Source organism: Castor canadensis, chromosome 13 (assembly GCF_047511655.1).
Source record: "Castor canadensis chromosome 13, mCasCan1.hap1v2, whole genome shotgun sequence".
NCBI lineage: Eukaryota > Metazoa > Chordata > Mammalia > Rodentia > Castoridae > Castor > Castor canadensis.
The window spans coordinates 1,384,438-1,406,846 of record NC_133398.1 but is presented as its reverse complement, the minus strand read 5'-3'; the positions used below and the strand labels follow the sequence as shown (position 1 = coordinate 1,406,846).

Genomic DNA, 22,409 nt, shown 5'->3' with positions numbered 1-22,409 from the left:
GGGGGAGGAGATTTGGGCGGTTCTTGGAGAGGCTTTTGGTGATTGACGATTGACTCACTGTGCACGTGAATTCACTCCGTTATAACTGAGAGGCGGTCCCCAATACATCAGGCTGTAACTGGGGGCCCTCGTGCACACGCCCCAGCTTGGGTCCAGATGAAAATGCTGCTTCAAAAGGGGTGTTTTAGGGCAGTTCTGGGTAAAGCTAGATCACCTGTTCCCATGGGACGATCTGTGAAGCGGCCACGTGTTCTCCGTGACCTGGTTTGGGTACTTCCCTGAATTTCCTGCCTCAATCACGTATCACCTGGGGATGTGGAGGATGACGAATCTGACCAGGTATCAAGGTCAGGGCTGTTGCTAAGCTGGCTTAGCAGGGTACTTTTTTTACAAGGAAGTGCACAGACTGGCCTAGGAGCCTGATTAAAGTTTGGCCAAGTGGGGAATCTTTGTCACACTCACCAGAAAATGAGTCCCCAAGGGCAGCTTCCCTCCCTTACAGCAGCCCCACAAATGAAGTGTTCCTGCAGCCCAGGGGTTGTCCACCCTCAGGCAAGCTAGGCACTCCTGGAGGTTTTTGCTGGAGTCAGATCATATTTCTAGTTGCCACAGGCTGCCCATCTGGGGACCCCAGTTTGAGAACCTCCACTCTAGGGCTGTGCCATCCAAAAGAAACATCAGAGCTGGGTGTCAGTGGTTCATGCCTGTAATCCTAGCTACTCATGAGGCAGCGATCAGCTCGATGCCAGCCTGGGCAAATAGTTTGTGAGACCCTATCTCAAAAAAACCCATCACAAACAAAGAGCTGGTGGAGTGGCTCAAGGTGTAGGCCCTGAGTTCAAACCCCAGTAACCCCCCCAAAACCCTAACAGTCACATATACAACTATCTTAAAAAGGCAAAAGAAACAGGTGAAACTTTAATGTTTTATGTAACCCAATGCATCCAAAATACTATTTCAAGATGTAGTCGATCTAAAAACACGACTGAGAAAACAGCTTTTTCTCAGCTGTTTTTGTTTCGTTTTGTTTCTTGGTGGGATGGGATTTGAACTCAGGGCTTCGGACTCTCAAAGCAACTGCTTTACCTCTTAAGCCACACTGGACCATTTTGCTCTGGTTATTTTGGAGATGGGGAGGGGGTGTCTCACAAACTATTTGACCAGGCTGGCTTCGAACCTCCATCCTCCCGATCTCAGCCCCCCACGGGAGCCGTTTCCCGTGGCTGGCCTTCCCGCCTGGGCTTGGCTCTTAGCTGGAGTCACTTAAAGTAGTGCCACCGAGGGCCAAGGCCCTGTGCCCCTGCTTTTCTGCTGGGGGCGGGGGGGGGGAAGACTGGCTGGCGGGCAAAGGCCCAGGGCAAGGGTCCCCCCACCAAGGCTGCCTCTTGAAGTTTACTCGCAGAATCGCTCCTTATTTCCTTAGCTAACTTTTGGAATGAGCCGCTGACGCCCGGTTTTAGCTAACTCTTCAGAGTCAGTGCGTATTCCACAGCCATAGCGCTGCAGTAGCCTGTGGCTAGTGGCGCTGGCGGAAAAAGAGTTCGAGAACTACAACTCCGGACAGATAGCCGGCGGCACCTGTTACGCACTTCTGGTGCGCCGCCGGGCGCCCTCTGAGAACCACAACTCCCAGCATGCATCTGTGCGTCCAGTTACCCACTTCCGTCAAGGCTGTGGGCACGAGATGCCTACTAAAGAACCACATCTCCCGGCATGCCCCGGCACGCCAGTTACGCACTTCCGGCGCGGCGGCGACAGCGCGCCCCCGGCGGCTGCGGCGGCGGCGGCAGCGAGGCCGATCATTCAAGCGGCGGCGAGTGACGGGGCTGCCGGGCCGACGGGAGCCGGGGCGGGGCGGCGGCAGCGGCGGCCCAGCGAAGGAGCGCGCGACGGCCCGGCCCCGCCCCCGCCCCGCCTGCCCGCCCGCCCCGGTGACCTTCACGGGCTTGGGCGGCGGGCGCTGGCCCCGGCGGTGGCGGCGGCGAGATGTTCGTGCAGGAGGAGAAGATCTTTGCGAGCAAGGTGCTTCGGCTGCACATCTGCGCGGCCGACGGCACTGAGTGGCTGGAGGAGGCGACCGAGGACACGTCGGTGGAGAAGCTCAAGGAGAGCTGCCTCCAGCACGTGAGGCCCTGCCCGGCGACCCCCGGACCCCTGCCTAGGCCGCAGACACGCGCCTCATTTCCGGACCCCAGTCCCACCTTGCCTCCTTCCTAGAATCCAGGCTCCGATCCCGGATCTGCCCCAGCCGCGGACCCCCTCTGGCCCCAGACCCGCCGTCCCCCCGCGGCCCTTGGCCCTCTCTCGGCCATACCTTCTTCTCCGGCCGCAGACCTTCCTGGACGCTCTTCTCTGAGCTCCGCTGGTCGCCAGCGCCAGACACCAGGCCAAGCTCTGCTTGCCGCCCTCATTGAATTTCTTTGGGTCCTTGGGAGGGAGGGCGGATGGGGAAACGGAGGCCGAGAGGGGAGGACCTGGGCGAGGCAGGGCTCATCGTCTTACGGCATTTGTGCTCGCTTGCCGTGGGGGTGAGGTTAGTGTTTTTCAAGCTGAGAATTAATGACGGTCCCTTCCCTTCAGAGCCAGCTGCTTGGAGCCGTTTCCCGTGGCTGGCCTGCCCGCCTGGGCTTGGCTCTTAACTGGAGTCACTTAAAATAGTGCCACTGAGGGCCAAGGCCCTGTGCCCCTGCTTTTCTGCGGGGGGTGGGGGGGGCAAGCCCAGGACAAGGGTCCCCACCAAGGCTGCCTCTTGTTGAAGTTTACTCGCAGAATCGTTCCTTATTTCCTAAGCTAACTTTTGGAACCAGTTCTTGAGACCTTCACCTCTCTAAGCTCCACTGAGAGTGGTCAGGTGGGACACCTGCTGTCTCTCAGACCCTGGTGGCCTTGACATGATGCTGTGTTTCCTGGCAGACTTGGGTTAAAGGCGGCCACAGCTTTATAGTGGAGACACCGTGTGAAAAATTATGTACCTGTATGTGTGACAAGTTGTTTGTGTTCAAATGTGACCAAGTGCTGACTCTAAGGGGGAACTTCCATTATTACTGTGCAACTGCTTGAGAAGAAAGATTTCGCACCCTTGAGTGGTGGCTGTGTGGCGTCAGTCTGTAATTGTCAGGCGGGCATGGTGACACCCCAGTTTCAGGCCCCTTCTAGAGCACATCCTATAGTGGTAACCTGAAGGCCTTGGCCTCGCGTTCACCTCAAGGAGGCTCATGTACTCAAAGTTAGGTGCGTTTTGACCATTTGATTATTTTTCTTCTCAACCAGCACATGTAGTTTTGCTCTCTAGAAACCCACCAGGACAGCACAAGCCAAAATGTCCTGTGAGAACCAGGCATTACTGCGTGTCTGCATGTGTGTCTTAAAACCCCCGGGGAGGTTCTGTGTTCTCCCCAACACAGGATTAGGGCCTTTAGGGTTAAGTTCCGGGTGACCCCCTAAATAAGCATGAGGATTAACGGAATAAAAGAAAATATATTGTCAACCCAAAAACCACATTGTCTTGGAATGTCACCTGCATGGCTGTGGCAATTAGTGTAACTCACTAATGGTATGGACTTAATGACCATCCTGGGAGTGTTTTGTGAAGGTAACAGGAAATGAACCACAGATGCTTACTAATGAATTTCAGGAGCACTCAGTTAATTAAGCAGACAGTTTCAATGTGAGGCTAATTATTCATGATATGTTACTTTACTTGGTATTTTGGGTTTTCCCCCCCATATCCTCCTTTAAGTTGAGATTTTATTCCACTCTACAGTCTCTCCAGGTATAGAGGATCTGAGGGGATTTTCACACCACAAGAGCTGATGTAAATTACAGGACTGTAGACCTGAGGCATCAGAAAGTATTGCCTCCTCCAAGTCCCATCCATCCTGCAGGCAGAGTCAGAATACAGTAGTTATAAAAGAGACTTTTCAGGTTGTGTACTTGACTGTCACCCTGGAAACCAGTCCCTGCATGCCATATTGCTGTAGGCAGCAAGGCCTGGTGCATGTCTTGTCTTGAGTCCTCCTTCCTGCCTCCCCTGTGGGTGCTTATGCGGGTGTTCTTTTTCTCGTTCTCTTTCCCGTCTACCTTGAGGGGTGATGTGGACTCTTCTTTCTTTCCCCCCACAGTACTCCTGGAGCACATAGCTGTATGAAAGAGGAGTGCATTGTCATAACTCTTAAGGAAATGGATTACTGATTTTGCCTTTTCCTTTCTTGTTTTATCTAAAATGGGTTCACCATAGTGATTTCTAGCTTCTGTTGCCCAGGACTGGAAAAAAAGAGCACAGGAAGCCCTTTGTCTTATGGGATTAGACCTGTGGGATGGAGGATGAGGTTGTTTTGGGGGGGGCGGGTGAGGGATTCAAACTCAGGGCCTCACACTTGCTAGGCAGGTGCTCTGCCACTTGATCCATGTCTCTATCCCTTTTTATTTCTAGTTATTTTTCACATAGGATCTCAAGTTTTTACCCAGGACTGACCGCAGACCAGGATCCTCCTACCTCCACTTCCCATGTAGCTGGGATTACAAGTGTGATCCACTATCCCTGGGTTGTTCTTTGAGAATTTTTTGCCTGGGCCGACCCTGAACTGCTATCCTCCTGATCTGTACCTTCTGAGTAGCTGGGATGACAGGCATGAGCCACATGCCCAGCTTGAGGAGTTTCTTTTTGTTTGTGTGTTTTTGAGACAAGGTCTCACATAGCTGAGGCTAGCCTGAATGAACCTTACTATGTAGCCCTGGCTGATCTCAAACTTGTGATCCTTTCGCCTCAGCCTCCTGAGAACTTGGGTTATAGGTATGCACCACCATGCCTGGGGTAGGGGGTTCTCTGTGATTCAAAGTGCCAGGCAGCACAGTACTTGCTAGTGTGGGCTGTTGAAATTTCGTAAGTTCTGTGAAGCTTCAGGTCCTGTCATTGTCACATGACAGATGGTATCGGGTGTAGGCAGAAGATAGGGCAGTAGACATGGAATGCAGAGGATGTCAGGGTCTCCCTGCCTCAGTGGTGGTTTTCGCTGGGATTCCCACTGCTGTATCCCCGTGGACAAACACAGACAGAAGGAGGGTGTTGTGCATGGTGTGGGTGACTCATGCTTATGTCTTGCTCCTAGTGTGCTTTTGACACTGTGCAGAGTCTTTTGGGAACCATGATTAGGATTGTTTTTGGAAAATTGTATTTCATTGACTGTTCTGAACTTGACAGATCAACTAGAATTGCAAAGGCATACCCAGTACTTCTTGGAGCAGAGCCATTGCCAAGTTGAAGGAAAGTTGGAGAGTTCTTTATTGTGTTACACTGGCAAGAGCATAGCTTACTGTTAGCTGGATTCCACCTCTATGCCCCTGGCTTTGCCAGTTTTGTTTGAATCTATGTTAACCCCTGGAGCCTCTGTGATCCTTTTTTTCAAAACTGTTTTCAATCTGAGACTAATGGAAAATTCTTGTTACTCTAAAATGCCAGTGTTGAGAGAGAAATACATGCTTCTGTTTTTTCCTTTCTGGCTAGCAGTTGTGTTTGTTGGGTGTTTTTGAACCTCCATACTATCCATAGTAGCAGAGGGAGGTGATGAGTAAGCTTCCAGTGAGGTCTGTACACAGCGCCCAGCATACCCAGGAAGCCTGGAGGACTCCAGGTCCCAAGAGTCCTGGAATGGTGCCACAGCTCCCCTCCAGGCTGGCTGTGTTGCAGTCTGTTGTTAGGTGTTTAGAAAGCACCAGTGAACTGTCTCACCTAGTTTCTCAGGTTTCCTCCCTTCCTGATCTTTACTGAATTCTGCTATCTAAACTCAGAAAATCCATAGGAACAGGAAAATAGTCCTGGCCCCTGGCTCTATTCTGAGGTCCAGAGGGTTGCCAGCCCAGGCTGCAGAAGCATGGGAGGGTCTTTTGTGAAGATTGCGAGTGCTGTCACATTTCCCTCACTCCAAGGTTCTGCCTTATGGAGAGAGGCCACAGCTGATTAAGTGGCACCATTGTCTGGTGTGGTGTCTGGTGTATGGTGCTATGAAGGGCTGCATGGTACTGATGGGTAGTGGTAAAGTTGCAATCTACTGTACAAACTCAAGTGAGCATAGATGGTGCCAGAAGGCACAGGCACAGCAAGCACACCTGTCTTCATCTTGTGCTACCATCAGCATTTGTTGGTCTTCATATAGTTGGCAGTGAGATGGGCGCTGTCCAAAGACAAACAGGACTTCTGTAATCCAGAAATAGGAGTGTTTAAATTCTGGATGGCTGTGCATTGTTTTGTGGAGCAAGGTGCCTGAATGAAATGACTAGTAGTTTCTGTCTGCCCAGGCCCCTGCCAAAACAGGTTGTGAGGTCAATCTCTTAGAGGGTAGTTGCAGGATTGGAAGAGATCTCATAGGTGAATATCTAGAGTTTGAAGTCAGTAGCAATCGAGGAGGTGTCTCAGTCACTGGGAGTGCCTGTTGGGTGACCGTGGGGTGGGTGTGTGGCCATACTCCTCACTGTTGCAGGTGCGCTGTCTTCCCTGGGTGGCTGGGACTTCAGTGCTCTCCTCCTTCCCCTGCCCCACCCTGCTTTCCAGGGCACTGGGGACTTAGGCATAGCTGTGTGCCCATCAGTCTCCGGTGAGCTGCCTTAGGAGAGGCCCTAAGAGCTGTGTATGTAGTGAAAGCATAGTGAACGTGAGGCCAGTCACATTCAGTACTTCTCTGGGAACTTTGTGGAGGCTCATTCTCTGCTGTTTCTCGTTCCCTTTCACATGTTTGTGGAAGAAAGAAAAAATGCACAAAACATATCTGGATCTTTAGGCTATCAGGAAACAAGGGACCTATTTTCATCTGAAAATCATCTTCCAGATCTTTCCCAACAAAGGAAGCGATTTGGGTTGCCCATACTTTATCAGTAGGGTCTTGCATGTCCAAGCTCAGTGGTTTACAGTGGGCAGTAATGAGCGGGAAGGCCTGGGAAAATCATGAGTTGTGACATTTCATTTGGCTTCTGACATTAATGGGGTTGTTTGATTTTTGTCTATGTTTTAACGTCCTTGATAGTAAGGAAAACCAGTAATTCCAGCTGTAGCTTGGGATGTCAGGTCCCGTATTGCAATATTATGATTATGTTCCTTTATTTATTTATTTTGGTGGTACTGGGAAATTAAACTTTGGCACTTGAGCCACACCTAGCCCATGACTTATTTTCTACTTAGAGATGTATCGTTTGGGTTTTTCCCCAGTGTGCTCATGGGAGCTTAGAAGACCCAAAAAGTGTAACCCATCATAAGTTAATACATGCCGCTTCAGAGAGGGTGCTGAGTGACACCAAAACAATCCTGGAGGAAAATGTCCAAGACAAAGGTAAGGACCCCCCAACCTCAGGAGCTCTGACCCTGACCCCGTCCCCATGCTATCCGTGGTCGAGCTGAGTATGAACAAGAGAGTGGATTGACTCTGTTTTTATCTTATTAAAAATGTTTGTGTTATGGAATATTTGTAAAAAATAGCAGAACCCAAAATTGAGCAAGCAGCAACATTGGAGAAGCCAAATTTTTTAATTCCATTTCAAAGCAAAGCCGGAGTCTGGGGTTTGTGCAGGTTTAGTTTTGGGTCACAGATGATGGTCGTGCCTCTTGTCTCAAGCACGTTAGTAGGATGGTCTTATCACACACACACGCACTTCACTGCTTGCACTTTTGTGTCTGGAGGCACTTGGGGAGAAAACCTCAGTTTTTTAAATGTCGTTCAAATACTGACTTTAATTTTGGAAAATGCTGATAGCAGTTATTGCTCACAGACTCCTTTTGAGCATTATAATGAGGCCCAGAACTGGACAGAAGGTGACCCATGGTGAATTATCACCTACCATACCTCAGGTTGTTAGCTTTGAGGATTAAGACCAAACTCCCCAGCCTTACCCATTTTCAAAAGTGAGCTCATGAAAATGAGAGCATTTTATAAGATTTCCACCAGTTCATTTTGTGTCATCATTTGGGCTAAACTGTACGTGCCTCCTGGGCCATTGGTCACCTCTGGTGACCCATACAGACATCAGAAAGCTAGGAGTGGGTGGGCTTGCTTGGTTTAGGAAGGACCCAGAGAAACCCCTGTTTCTGTGCTGAGCTTGTCTAGCACCCTGTGATTTATGGCTATGAAATGATGACCAGCTTGATAGATACAAATATTTTTTCTAGATGTCCTGTTGCTGATAAAAAAGCGTGCTCCAGCTCCACTTCCCAAGATGTCCGATGTCTCAGCAGAAGAAAAGGTAAGTTTCAGAGTTTGCAGCAGGAGATCTTCATTGGTCAAAGCCTCTTGTACTCAAGACTGCAGAAGTAATCTGTGTACTAGTTCTGTGTACTGTGCATAGCACAGCATAATCCCCAGTAATCACACACATGCTCTATGAGATTCTCCATCATGGCTAGACCTGTTTGACCACCCTTGATCATCAGTGATTGGTGACCAGCCCCAGAAAAGCTGGCTCTGTGGTGTCAAATGCAGAGGAGAATGAGGGCATGCTCCCGAGTTACCACTTAACCCTTGTGCCACTGTCTAGCCTGACCTCTACATTCTCCCGTTCTTCTGTCCTCCAGTACCCAATTTCATCCTGACAGAACAATGTAGGAAACTCTTCATGTGAAATGAGGAGCAGCATGCAAAGGAGGTGACAAGCCCAGCAGCACACACTCTTCTTTGAGCCTGGGTTTGCCTGTCCTGAGTATGTTTTACAGGACAGAGTTGGATACCCTAGAGTTCACGTAAATGGGTCGATTTGCAGTCTGCAACTTCCCTGTAACTGAGGTGGCTTAGGAAGATAGCAGTTCGTTATTTGTCTGGTAACTGCCCTCAGAGCTCCTCCTTTAGGAAGCTCATGTGTTCTAAGACATGAACTGTGGATGGACCTTTTCAACTCTTGCACCAAATGTGCCTGTGTCCTAGTACACGGCAGTGCTGTTTTGAAGGGCAGTTGCCTTTCTTGTCTGCAGGGAGTGGAAATGCCAGGAGAGCGCTCACCTCAGAGGAGTGACTGGATCTGTGCCTGATAGCACGCAAGCTCTTTCAGGGTTTCTTCTGGGACTACAGATAGAGGAGGAGTGCCCTGGGTTTCAGGCCTTTCTTATCTTGACCACACCTGGCCACCAAGCTGGTTTGGGCACAGGCAGTAGCTCTCAGATGGGTTGTCTGCCCATCTCTACCATTACAGATCTGGGCTGGTTTCTGCCTGTCCTGAGCCAGGCACTTCTGAGAACTGCTACAGGCTGATGCCATTCTCAAGTTACGGTTCTGACTGTTGGTATTTGGTCTTAGAGGCCCACTAACTAGTATAAGCAGCGTGGCTGTGACTACAGCCTGACACATTGGCTCCCACTCACCTTTGTTTTTCTTTTTCTTTTTTTTTTTTTGGTGGTACTGGGGATTGAACCCTAGGCCTGGTACATACCAGGCAGGTGCTCTACCACTTAAGCCATACCCTAGCCCTCACCTTTCTTCTTTCTTCTTCTTCACATAAGTGCAAGATGGAACATTATAAGGTGTGAATTCTTAGTTTTATGTATTTTTCTAAGTTAAAATGACAATGTAGTTAAAATTTCAAGTAATACTACACAATTTTAATAAGAATCAGTAGCTTCCTATCATACTTGAGTCATACTCCCTATAAGCAGTCACACATAACTCTTGTTCTGTGTTCTTTTCCAGTGGTGGGTGGTAGGTAGGTACTTTGCACAGAGCCATATCTTTACTCCCGCTTGTTATTCTTCCAATTGTTATCTTCAGCAATTTCTCTCCTGATTTCTAAGTAACGTGCATGTGATGCTTCTTGCATTACCGATTGTGGGCAGTTGGCTTCTTGGTGATAAGGATGTAACTGCCTTCCTTCCTTCTCCTCCCTCAGGGTGGGGTGAAGGTGGCTTCAGAGCTTCCATTGCTGCTACTGTTCAAAGCATATTCTGAGCAAAGCATATTCAGATTATTTATCTTGGGACTGGGGGTGTAGCTCAGTGGTGGAACACTTGCCTAACATCCCAAAACACACATAAACGTAAAAGATTTTTATACTTTTTTTTTTTTTAATATAAATTAACCCATTTTATTGTAAACCAGGGATGTCTCAAATGGTAGAGCTTCTACTGGTCTTTTAATTCCTTCAGTCTTCTGATGGCAGACTTGATGTGACTGCTGAAGTGGTGGTATAGGTCCAGGCACCACCAGCCACCGTTTTCATGCAGGAACCACAGTGCCATATTCCTACAGCCTGTCTCCTCATCTTGATTTTGCCACAGAAGGAGCAGGTGTAGTTGGTGTGTTGGCTGATTTCAATTTTCTTTTCCATTTTCTGGAGGGAGGCACCATAGCGGGTCCCGTATTTACTGACAGTCCCGACCTTCTTGGTGCGTTTGTCCATGTCGCTGTGATGTAGGTCTAGCCAGAGAGTTTTATATGTCTTCACTGCCACACAGTTTGCAGTAGGAGGATCAAGTGCTAAGTGTCTGAGGCTGTGTGCAGAGCACCCCAGAATTCCCCCAGCTCACCGAGGAGGTCAGCCACAGTTCTAGCGTGGAAGGAGATTGGCTCTTTCTCTAACTAGGACCCTATTTGTCCTGTCTCATAGTTATGTCCCTTATGGTCCTGTGTCCTTTTTGACTCATATCACTTTCTGTGCAGAAGAAACAAGAGCAGAAGGCTCCAGACAAAGATGCCATCCTTCGGGCAACTGCCAACCTGCCCGCCTGCAGCACAGACAGAGCTGCGGTCCAGACAACCATGAGAGATGTGAGTGCCAGGCTTGGGAGTGGGGGGGCATGCTGAGCACCAGGGGGTAACGATAGGCTCTTCAGAAGTGCTTGGCTGGCACACACCTGTGGTCCCAGCACTCTGGAGGTTGAGGAGCACTTGAGCCCAGAAGTTGAAGCCAGCCGTCTCAAAAAAGAAAGAAGTGGGCAAGGTGTTGAGGAGCTATTTACTACTTTCTAGCTGTTCCATAAATCTAAAATTACTTCAAAGTCAGAAGTTTACCAGCTACCTGAGAGCAGGACTGAAGGGACAGATAGCTCTGGGAACAAGTGAGACTTTGACCTGAGTTTGCCAAGCTTATAGGTAGGAGTCTAAGCTCTCAGGTTATCTTGGACAGGAAAGTTAAGAGATGAAAGTGCTTAGTGCCTGTGTGGGCTAGCCCAGGATGAGGGGCACTATGTGTGCAGAAGTGGGGAGAGCAGCTGGCTTTGACTTCCTTGGGTCTGGACTGAGCTACGCATTGCTGTGAACCCTGGTTCATTTTAGGAATAAACTTTCTAGGGTCTCTTCCAGAAAGTTCCGTGTTGACCAGAGCATCGTAAGTTTTCTGCAGAGGCTGGCATGTGTGTCCCTTCCTGGCCTCTCTGAGTGTAGCCCTGGAGGGGTCTCACAAAGGTTTAGGATTATGGTAGAGAGGCAGTTGGTCCCCAAGCTCTAGGCCCTGCCAGTTGCAGGCTGGTGCAAGACAGGTCTCAGATCTCAGTGTCAGCTTTCTTTTCTTGGTGATCTGCAGTTGCTGTCAGCTGTGGTTCCTGCCAGGTAGCGGATCGGTCAGCTTAGTCTTTTTTTCAGGGAGGCCAGAGGAGGAGCTTTAGCTTCTGTGGCTGTGACCAGCCAGATGCTTTCCTCATTGCTGCAGTCTGAGTGTCACACTGAGCTTTGGGGGTTGAGTGCTGGCTGAGAGGCTCTCTCTATGCCCATCTGTGCACACAGAGCCCTTTCTCCCCAGAGCTGTGGGCACCTGCTGAGGATGGGGATGGCGCCACCCCAGCCTCAGCTTCATTCCCTCTAGCTGGCCTGGGCTCCCTTGAAGGAGGCAATAGGGTCTGGCCACACTTGGAGTGTTAGTTTGGGGTAGGTTGTAGATCCACATAGGTTTGTTGGATATCCACAGAAACGATCTCTTTCTTTGTTCCCTTGCAGTTCCAGACAGAACTCCGGAAGATCTTGGTGTCTCTCATTGAGGTGGCCCAGAAGTTGTTAGCTCTGAACCCTGATGCAGTTGAATTGTTTAAGAAAGCGAATGGTATGAGTTGAGCCCTCATTCTGAGTTCCCATTGACTGTTTGCCCATTGCCCCAGGGAGGGTCTGCAGCTGTCACATCAAATGGAGGGGTGGGGTTAGGGGAAGAAATTCCCAGTATTCTGCTTTTCTCAGCCCAGGCCTTGTGGCGCTTTTGGCACTCCTTGTATGTGAGAGCTGATGTTAGGGTTCATGCTTTCTGAGGCTTCAGCTAATTGCTAGGAACGTTTGGTGCGCAGATGGATCTGTTGACCCATGAGGGGCTGGTGGCTTGGGCTCAGGGTAGCCCCTCATGTCAGGTCTCCTCTTACCTGCAGCTATGTTGGATGAAGACGAGGATGAGCGAGTGGATGAGGCGGCCCTGCGGCAGCTCACAGAGATGGGCTTCCCGGAGAGCAGAGCCTCCAAGGCCCTTCGGTTGAACCAGTATGTGGGGGCCTCTCCTTCCTTCTGGAGATGCTGGGAGCTTGGTCTTGTGAGCCACATCTTCCCTCCCAAAGTCTTTGTTCAATTGAGTCATTTCTTGTGTGTGTGTGTGTGTGTGTGTGTGTGTGTGTTCAAAGAGGCACTTATATGCAGAGACTGGTTTTAGTTGTTTGGTTAAACTGGACATGAAGACACTGTAGATGAGGGGTGGTTAGGGACTGTGTCCTTGTGCTGCAGACTTAGGCTCCCACACACCTTGAGCATTTAATGTACATCTGTACTTGGCCAGGACCTCAGTAGTTTGAGGCAAGGGCAATATGGAAGTTCCCGCCTGGAGGAATCACTTACTACTGCTCCTGCTGCTGGTGAAGCTGCCAGAGCAGCAGCATCTCTTCTGGGGAGCCCATGGGATGGGACAGGCCCTCTGCGGCTATGGCTGTCTGATGGGAGAGTGGGAAGAGCCTCTTGTCCTCTTTCAGCATGTCAGTGCCTCAGGCCATGGAGTGGTTAATCGAGCATGCAGAAGACCCAGCCATTGACACACCTCTTCCAGGCCAGGCTTCCCCAGCAGGGGCAGGTACTGCAGCTGCCACCCCTGAGGCTGCTGCTGGGACTAGTGCTGGAGAAGAGGAGGAGCGGGATGAGCTCACCGAAATCTTCAAGAAGATTCGCAGGAAAAGGGAGTTCCGGGCCGATGCTCGGGTATGTGTGGGATCTCTCTTGAGTGGAGATGGCTTCTCGTGGCTGTGTTTTGCAAGGAAGCTGGGGATCTAGAACTGGGTTGGGAGTTCACAGGCAGGCCAGGACGGACTTAGTTCCTGAGTCGATGTCCTCTGGAGTCCAGGTGGCTTCTTTCTGCTCAGTGACCAGTCAACACATGTCATCTCTGGAAAGTCTCAGTGTGGAAGTTCCTGTCTGTACAAGTGTTGACCAACAATGAGTGCTGATGTGATCTGTGGGGTTGGGTGGGCTAGAGGAGCATCTTGTGGGGTGGCTGGTGAGTGAGGAAATGGATGAGGCTGGCTAGCCACTTGGCAAGGGTACATGGCTGCCTGTGCTAGCCATTACTAGTGTCCCTCTTGGCCTCTCCTCCCTGCCACCTCACAGGTGATGCCTTCACACTTCCCTGCTCTGCATTCACTCTCCTGTGCATCGATTAGGGTTTTAACATCTACCTTGACCTTATGCTTTCTTTCAGATTACACATCTGTTCGTTCGGGGCTTTCATTTTACCTGCTTTCTGAATTCTTGCATGTGACATAGATCGTTTGCTCAGGGCCTCACCTGTGGGGCTTGTGTGTTCCATGGGAATTCTGTGTGGTCAGATTGCAGAGTGTCCACATAGGATGATTCCGGTGTGCCTCTGTAGGACTGAGCAGAACCACCAGCCAGGGGACACTTTTTAGTTGGTTGTCCCAATGGGGTCATGGTCCATGTGCACCCCCCAGTACCAGTCACATTTTCAAGGTTCTGACTTCTCTGCATGGCCCGCAGAGACCAAAGCATCTGCTTGTCTTGTTTGTTTTTTGCAGTGCTGGTGTTTGAACTCAGGGCTTACACCTTGAGCTACTCCACCAGTCCTTTTTTTGTGTTAGGTATTTTTGAGATAGGGTCTCATGAACTATTTGCCTGGGCTGGCTTCGAACCTTAATACTCCTGATCTCTGCCTCCTAAGTAACTAGGATTACAGATGTGAGCCACTGGTGCCCAGCTCATCTGCTTATCTTGTCCTAGCTTTTAGCAAGGGTTTTAGTGCCTCACATGGCCAAGGGCTGTCTACTTCTTTCTGTGTGGACCACAGGTCCCCATGATGCCTCCTACTCCTCCCAGAGCAGATCCCTTCTCACCTTCCATCTCATCAGGTTTGTTTTCTGTTACTTGGGGATTTCCTCTTGTGAGTTCATCTGTGCATTTAAAGTCTTCTTGTTCTTCTGTTTTATCTTTTTATTAAACTTCTGGTGGTACTGGGGTTTGAAAAGACCTTATGCTTGCTTGGCCGGCACTCTACCACTGAAGCCACTCTGCAAGCTCTTTCTGTGTTGGTAACTTTTGAGATAGGGTCTTATTTTATGGGTTGGCTTGGGCCTCAATCCTTCTATTTGTGCTTCCCTCTGTAGCTAGGCTGACAGGTACACACCACTGTGCCCAGCCACTGGTTAAGATGGAGTCTTGTGAACTTTTTGCCTGGGCCGGCCTTGAACTATGATCCTCCCAATCTCCACCTCCCATGTAGCTAAGTGTGAGGCAGTATTCCCAGCTTTGTTCTATTTTAATGCACGTTTCTAGGATTAGCAGGATGTTTGTCTCATGATCTTAGTCTTCTAGGGAGCCAAGTCTGGCCGATGCTGAGACCCTGTGAGGACACAGCCATTGTGCTCTCGCTGGTTCTGGTCTTGTGCAGGGAGATATCCTCAGCTTTCCTGGATCTTGGTCCTGCCTGGTCTTGTGGGTTGCTGCCTAGTCTTGCTGCTGGTTGGTTCACATTCATTCTTCTCATCTCAACCCATTTTTTTTTCCTTATTATTAAAATAAAAGTTTTTTAATCCTTAATTTGAGTATGCTGATTTCTTGAAGCTACTTCTTCTACTGCCATTCCTTCCCTTTACTCTTTTTGTTAGAAGGTTCTGTAGAATCCTTCTTGTCTAACAGATGTTGTGATACAACAGCAGGGCTCCAGGGGCCAATGCATCAGCTCTTCTCCTGCCCTTTGATTTCTATACCGGTCCTGAGATCAGGCAGCAGTTTGGCAACGATCAAGTATTACTCACTATTAGACAGGATTGGAGATCAAAGATTGCACTTGAAACCCAGTTTGTCTTTTGCTGCTTTTCCTCCCAGCCGTGGACAGGCCAGCTGTGTACAAAGGACAGAGCCACCAAAGCCTTTGGTTTTGCAGTCTATGAGTTCCTGTGAGAGAGTCCTTTCTCTCCTGTTTGGGAGGGGGACAGAAGGCTGCTAAGGCCTTACATCAAAGTATTGGGGTATCATTTTTGTGGGCTGAGATGGAAATGAGAGTAAATACTATTCTTGAATTGAGCAGTAGATTCCAGGCCATTTTATGTAACCTTTGTCCTCCCTCCCTTTTGCAGTGCTGGGGATCAAACCCAGGGCTTCGTGCATGCTAGACAATCACTCTGTCAGTGAGCTTTACCCCAACTCTACTTACATGATTTTGACATCCAAATGTTGTATGATGGGTTCTTCTGGCATTCACTGCTTGAGCCCCCGGTGTTAGTAAGTGCCTGAGAAATCAAATAAGATAGGCCATAGGTAGAATAGAGGCTGCTGTGAGCTGACCCCATGTATAGCATCCTTCCTGTTTCCACCCCACCAGAAAAACCTCTTCTGGGTTTTCTCGAAGCCTCTATAGTCCAGTCCATTTGGACTGCAAATGACACGCACATTCTGCGGGGTGATGTGTGTTGTGTTTTTGGAGAGCTGAGTGGGGCCTGTTAGCATGAGGGAGAGAGGGTACCAAAGGCTTCAGACAGTGGGTTTAGTTGGACATGGTGGTTCACGTCTCGGAAGGCTGGGGCACGAGGATTTTGAGCTTGAGGCCAGCTTGGGCTGGTATTTGACCTTCAAAAGATTATGAAAAGCCCTTGAAAAATTGAAACTCTTAAGAGTCTTTGCAAAATTGGCCTTTTTAAATATTGTGTTGTAAAAGTTCATCATAAAATAAAGGATAACGTAAATGTTTTTGTCCTGAAAATGAACATCCTTCCTCTCAAAATATTGAAGATTAGGTTGTTCACACTAAGAAGTGACATGTTTACACTTAAGAGTCTAAGTTCATTAAATGCTAGATGTTAAAATTAATTTTTTTTAAAGATAACTGAATTCCCCTCCCCCCTTTTTCCTTCTTCTTTTTTGGTGGGACTGGGGTTTGAACTCTGCTTCACACTTGCAAAGCAGGTGCTCTTGTTATTTTGGGTATGGGAGTCTCGTGAACTATTTGCCTGGGCCGGCTTCAAACCATAATCCTCCCCATCTCAGCCTCCCAAGTAGCTAGGATTACAGCATAATCCAGCTCCTCCCACTTTTTCTTAAAGTACTATGACATTTTTGTCTTCACGTAAGTTGGATTTACACGCTGGGCCTTTCTCTAATGCCACTTATTGAGTAGCAAGGTCCCTGAGATGAGTTTGGATTTGATTGCTGAGGATGGTTTGAGCCATGTGCTCATTGGGACAAACAGTGCATCCAAGATTGAACTGCTTGCCTCGTGTCCCTTTGAGTGTTATGTGGTGGCTTGGTGCTCCTCCCACCCTAACTGGGCTCTCTGACAGTGTGCCCTGGCCCTGCTCACTGCCCCACATCCTATGCCAGGAAGGCTTAAGATGCTGGCAACACAGATGTGTTTCAGTAAAGCTGTAATGAAAAGACTTGAGGTAGAAAATTTTGTGGTGGTATGGCAGCACAGCTGCTGAGATGCTGGTTCTGAAGCCAGGCTGTGCTGTGCATGGGGGCTGTTCCCCATGCTGCTGCCGCTGAATCCAGTGCTGTGGTGTTGACCAATTGTGGTTTTCATGCAGGCTGTCATTTCTCTCATGGAGATGGGCTTTGATGAGAAGGAAGTGATCGACGCCCTCAGAGTGAACAACAACCAACAGAACGCTGCTGTGAGTGCTGGTGGGTGGGCAGGATGCAGCCTGCATGGGGGGGTGTCTGTCTCGCTGGCTCGCATGGCTTGTGTCAGGAGTGCTCTGCTTGTGCCAGCTTCTACATGCATTCGGTGGTGCTCTTTTTTCTGTGTGGTGTGCGGTACTAGCACAGATAGTCCAAAAGGCGTACACTTCTGAAGATACTGGTGCTTTTCTGAAAACAATGCTTTTATGTGCATGGTCTAAGTGAGTGTGAGGCTTGTTCATTTATTTTATTAAACAGACTCTTAAGACTGAGTCCCATGCTGAGAATGCACCAGCGGCTTATAGGGTCCATGGTGGGCTAGTGGCCTCCTCCACTTGTGGACAGGATTGAGACAGAGATGATGAATTCTGGTTCACATGTTCCAGGCTCATTGACTTTGAGAAATTCAGTCATTCTGGGGTTCCTTAGAACAAAGCCTGGTGTTGAGGGGCCATGTTAGCACCAGTGTGTTGTGACCAGATTGAACTGCATTGTCAGGTCTGCTAAGCAGCAAGCCAGAATGGTCACTTCCTTCTCTGGCCTGGCTGGATATGCATGGCACTGAATGTGGGCTGGGGTTGCTTGTGTCAGGGTCACATCCAGGCAGAGCAGCTGTGGGGACTTGACAGGAACTACAGAAAGGTACAGGGCCAGCCTCAACCGTGTCTCAAGAAAAACTAACAGCCACTCTGATGTTCTTGGTTTGTAGTGCGAGTGGTTGCTGGGGGACCGGAAGCCATCCCCTGAGGAGCTGGACCAGGGCATCGACCCCCAGAGCCCACTCTTTCAGGCCATCCTGGACAACCCAGTGGTTCAGCTGGGTCTGACCAACCCTAAGACATTGCTAGGTATGTGTGCCTTTTTTAGGCTGACTTGGTTGGAGCACATGTAGCAGGCTGTCTGCCATGACAGGTGCTACTGAGATAGGGATGAGGATCACTGTGCCGTGTGGGTTGGCTCCTACAGGGCACTCCTGCCAGGCCACCAAAGGGCCCAGGAATTAGGTTCACCCACAGTGGGAACAGCTCCTGCAGTGCCTGTGGCTTGCTCAGGAACACGCATGAGGAGAGGGTGTGGCTTCGGCTTTTGCTTTCCTGTCCCCAATTGTGAAATTTGTGAGTTTGTTTTTATCCTCAATGGTCCCTTTCACACTGAAAGCATGCCCTCCCATCTCTCCTGGTTTGTAGAACTTAGGAGATTAATAGGTGCTGTCTTGAGGTCTGCCCAGAGGTCTTTCTTTTTTTTAGGGGAAGTGGGGGTGCCGGAGATGGAACCCAGGGTCTCATACATACTTAACACACTCTACCACTGAGCCACACAGGCCTTTTCTAATGGGTTTCCTTTTGGTATTTCCCAGTTGACATTACTGCTTGTAGGTTTGTTTTAAGATACATTTGATAGATGAAGGACTCTCGCCTTCCCCTCGAGTTTGGGTACTGAGTACTCAGTCCTGTCTTTTGAGATTCTGGGGTGGTTGGCTCATGTCATCCCTTCCTCCTTTTACTGAAACAAACCACCGGAGTGAGCACCCCAGTCTGCACCTGGCAGAGTATGGGTCAGCAGGACTGAACTCAGGCATGTGGACAGCTCATACAGCAGGGTGTTCACAGAGTAGGGTATCTGCACTTGGTATGATAGGACTGAGCTGGCTGCAGCAGTGGGCACATGACTTGCTGCCCTGAGCCTGCGTGCCTGGGTCAGGTGTGCTGTCCCCACCAGACTCATTGTGAAGTCTCCATGTCAGCCAGGCTGGCCTGCCTGTGCCAGGCTTCTCTGCAGGGATGCTCCTTTCTTAACCTCAAATTAAGCACTTCTAATACAACTTTCAAAAAATTACCTTTACGTTTTAGAAGAAATACAAAGTTTATTACAGAAAATTGGGAAGATGATAAAAGGGTGAAAAAGCAAGTAGATGTCACCTTGAACCCCATTCGCATTGGTGCATTTCCTTCTGGAGGATATGCTGTGTGGGATGCCTGAGTGCCAGTGAGGCTGTGGTCATTGGGCAGTGCTGTTGACTGTGCCTCTCACTCTCCTATTGCATTCGATGCCCTCTTTGTCCTTGCTGTCTGAGACACTTGAGTGTCTGGAGGGTGAGGACAGTTGATTCTGTAGATGCACTGTGCCACTTTAGCAGATCGTCCCTCTGCTTCTGGTTTTCATCTGGACACATTGGACCTGCTGCTGCAGTAACCTTTCTTGTGTCCAGTTCTCTGGGTGCAGCATAATTCCCAAGGTGTCAAGTGACCAAGTTGGAGATTGGGGCATTGGAAGCTCCTACTTCTTCCTTGTCAGCTTGCTCTCTGTGCCACCAGCTGTGGGACCCCAACTCATTGTCTAGATAAAGACCTGAGTGCTTAAGCTTGTTAGTAAGGTTGAGTACTTCTGTGCTGGGTATTACATGTCTTTTACATACTGTCTGGGCGTGTCTGCTTTCTGTCTCAATCATGTCATTAATTTTGGAGCTCTGTTAATTGCAACAGTGAGCTCATTTATGTTAACAACATCTAGTCATTGTTGCATGTTGCAAACCTTTCATTTATTAATCTTGTTGGATATTTTTGGAATACAGAAGTAAGACAGGTGAAGAAAGTCCTTCAGATAAATACTCATCAGTGTGACTTTTCATATTTAATGCCTCTTTTCATGTTTTTGTTCAGCTTTCATTCTGGAATTGTTTTTTCTGTTTTCTGGGAAGTAATGGGAAGTTGGGTTCCAGCCCTGTGTGTGGAGAAGCACTTTCTTACCTCACTAAGTCTGATGCCAATTCTTATAATTTGTTACCAACTTGGCTTTCTAAGATTTTAAACTGGTTTTCAGAGACTTTGATCAGGAGGACAGCCACCTAAGACTGAAAGCTTTGGAGCCTGGGAGGTTGTCATGTTAAGCTTCCCTTAGAGCCTGTGTCCGGCCCAGGGCCTCCCTGATCCTGAGTAGCTGCACAGGCTGAGCATTCAAAGTGCTAAGCTGAAAGTTTCTGGTTTTAGAGCATTGTGAGTGCTTGACCAGTGAAGTCTATGCAAAAAGCCCACAATCTGACAAGCTTGGACTCGGAACACTTCTGTCCCAGTTGTCTGCTTAAGGACCACTCAGTAGTGATGCTGTCCCTGGGCCTGTGCATGTGGGTAAGGCCACCCTTGCTGGAGTTACTCAGAGTGTGCAGAGATGGCTAGGTCTGGTGCAAAACCACTTGACCCAGACAGAGACAGGCAGTCACCCTGCAGTGGCTTCAGTGACTGGGTTTTAGGATTTTTTGTGAAAAGGCAAAAATTATTTCCATAATTTTGTAAAACTTCAGAAAAAGTATTCTATTACCCTTATTTTTTTATTTTTGTAGTACTGGAAATTGAACCCAGGGCCTCATGCATGCTAGGCAAGTGTTCTACCACTCATTTATGCCTGCTGGTCTCCATTCCTTTTTTTTTAAGTGGGACTGGAGTTTGAACTCAGGGCTTTGTGCTTGCAAAGCAGTTGTTCTACCACTTGAGTCACACCTCCAGTCCATCTTGCTCTGTTTTTTTTTTTTTGGAGACGGAGTCTGGTGAACCATTTGCCCAGGCTGACCTTGAATCTCAATCTTCCTGATATTAGCCTCCCAAGTAGCTACAGGTGTGAGCCACTGGCACCTGGATCCATTATGCTTTTAATGTTCTCCCTCTCTCTCTGTATATATTTTTTTTTCTTTTGAGGTACCTCCGCTTGAACTCAGGACCTACACCTTGAGCCACTCCACCAGTCCTTTTTGTGTTAGGTATTTTTGAGATAGGGTCTTAGGGTCTTTCAAACTTACTTGCCTGGGCTGGCTTCAAACTGCAATCCTCCTGATCTCTGCCCCTTCAGTAGCTAGGATTACAGGCATGAGCTACCAGTGCCCCGCTTAATGTTCAATTTTTAAAGAACCCAACATTTTCCTAAGATTGAGCACTTAAATTTTTCCCATTGATACTAAACCTGCAGCAAGCAGTAAGTAGTATCTTTGTACCTAAGTCTTTTCTGCATCTGGTCATTTTCTTAGGGTGGGTTGGAAGTGGGGTTTCAGGCTGATGATTTTTGAGTACTGCTGTTGCTGCCACATGACTTTCCAGTGTTGGAATGCTGTGAACACACAGGCAAACTGCCACCCACAGATGGACCACTCGATCTTCTGATTTTAGATCTGCTGTTTGGTCAGCAGGTCAGACACTGTGGGTGGATTTTCAGGCAACAGTGAGTACTGTGTGGCCCTGCTCTTTTTATTGTGAGACCATTAAGAGGAAGGTCATTCTATGCTTGTTGGCATCTTGGGGTGCTAGTGCTCAGCTCCACTGTCTCCCCACAGCATTTGAAGACATGCTGGAGAACCCACTTAACAGCACCCAGTGGATGAATGATCCAGAGACGGGCCCAGTCATGCTGCAGATCTCTAGGATCTTCCAGACGCTGAACCGCACGTAGGCATGCCCACCAAGCACCTTTGCTGTGCTGCTGTAGCAGCCTGTCGGCAGGGCAGAAGGGCCGGAGGGGACCTTGCCTGGAAGCCGTCTTCAGCGCCTGGGCCTGGATTACAGTATCATGCTATCCCTCTCTGACCTTACTGCTTATCAACTTCCGCCACGATGGTTTGTAAGGCTGCAGTTTTAGCTTCTGACAGGTGTTTACAGAAGGTGGCTGCTGCACTGGGAAGGTGAGTGATCACCTCCCTCCTGCTCCGTTGGGCTCTTGAGATGCTACTTGAATTGACCTTTAGGCGTTTGCTTGTGGAGCCCACCTGTTATTTGAAAGAAGGCATGTTCCGATCCAAAGTGTTATGTCAAGTGTGCTAATTTAACCAGAGTGATTCACAGATGACTTCTTTAATAAATAAACCTTTTCCTATTTCCTGTCTTCACGTTACTGAGTGCCAGCAAGGATGGTGCATGTCTTCTGAACATTTGCATTCTCTCAGGCTTAGTGAGCCTTATGCCTCTGCCTGAGGTGGGTGTCATTGTCACTTCAACGCTGTGGGCATCTAATAACTACACTGTATGGGCAGATCTCATGCTGGGTGGGTGACCTGTATTGGAACCAAGCCTCTGTTCCAGGTTCATAGCTGGTGGAAACTGGCATTGCAGTCATTCCCTGCCTCTGCCTTTCCTTTTCTCTCTCTTTTTTCCCTTAAACATTATCTGTGCTTTAAATTGAGTAAATGAGTTTCTCTTTTTGTGAACTGTGCTCATTATCACTGCTGAAAGTATTTAGCTCTCAGGTGTATTTTTAAAAATCCTCATCTGAAGCAGATGCACCTGCCTGTGTCTGGGAGCTCAGCTATGGCCTCTGAGTGTGTGGGACTGGCTAGGAGCCTTAGCTCTGATCCTCTTTGAGCCAACCCAGTTGCTTCTC

At 48.9% G+C, this 22,409-nt stretch overlaps 2 protein-coding genes across 2 annotated transcripts; one reads left to right on the top strand and one right to left on the bottom strand.

Moving 5' to 3' along the window:
- The first annotated feature begins 1,902 nt into the window (after positions 1-1,902).
- Positions 1,903-21,907, top strand: Ubac1 (UBA domain containing 1). The gene is made up of 10 exons (XM_020164020.2): positions 1,903-2,124; positions 7,199-7,319; positions 8,153-8,226; positions 10,626-10,733; positions 11,898-12,000; positions 12,314-12,422; positions 12,902-13,124; positions 16,958-17,044; positions 17,761-17,899; positions 21,370-21,907. Exons 1-10 carry the CDS (start codon positions 1,987-1,989, stop codon positions 21,483-21,485), a joined length of 1,218 nt encoding a protein of 405 aa, XP_020019609.1. The 5' UTR covers positions 1,903-1,986; the 3' UTR covers positions 21,486-21,907.
- LOC109686621 (large ribosomal subunit protein eL43-like) lies at positions 9,996-10,573 on the bottom strand. Its single transcript, XM_020164022.2, has one exon. The coding sequence runs from the start codon at positions 10,363-10,365 to the stop codon at positions 10,108-10,110; it is 258 nt and encodes an 85-aa protein (XP_020019611.2). The 5' UTR covers positions 10,366-10,573; the 3' UTR covers positions 9,996-10,107.
- Positions 21,908-22,409: the final 502 nt, after the last annotated feature.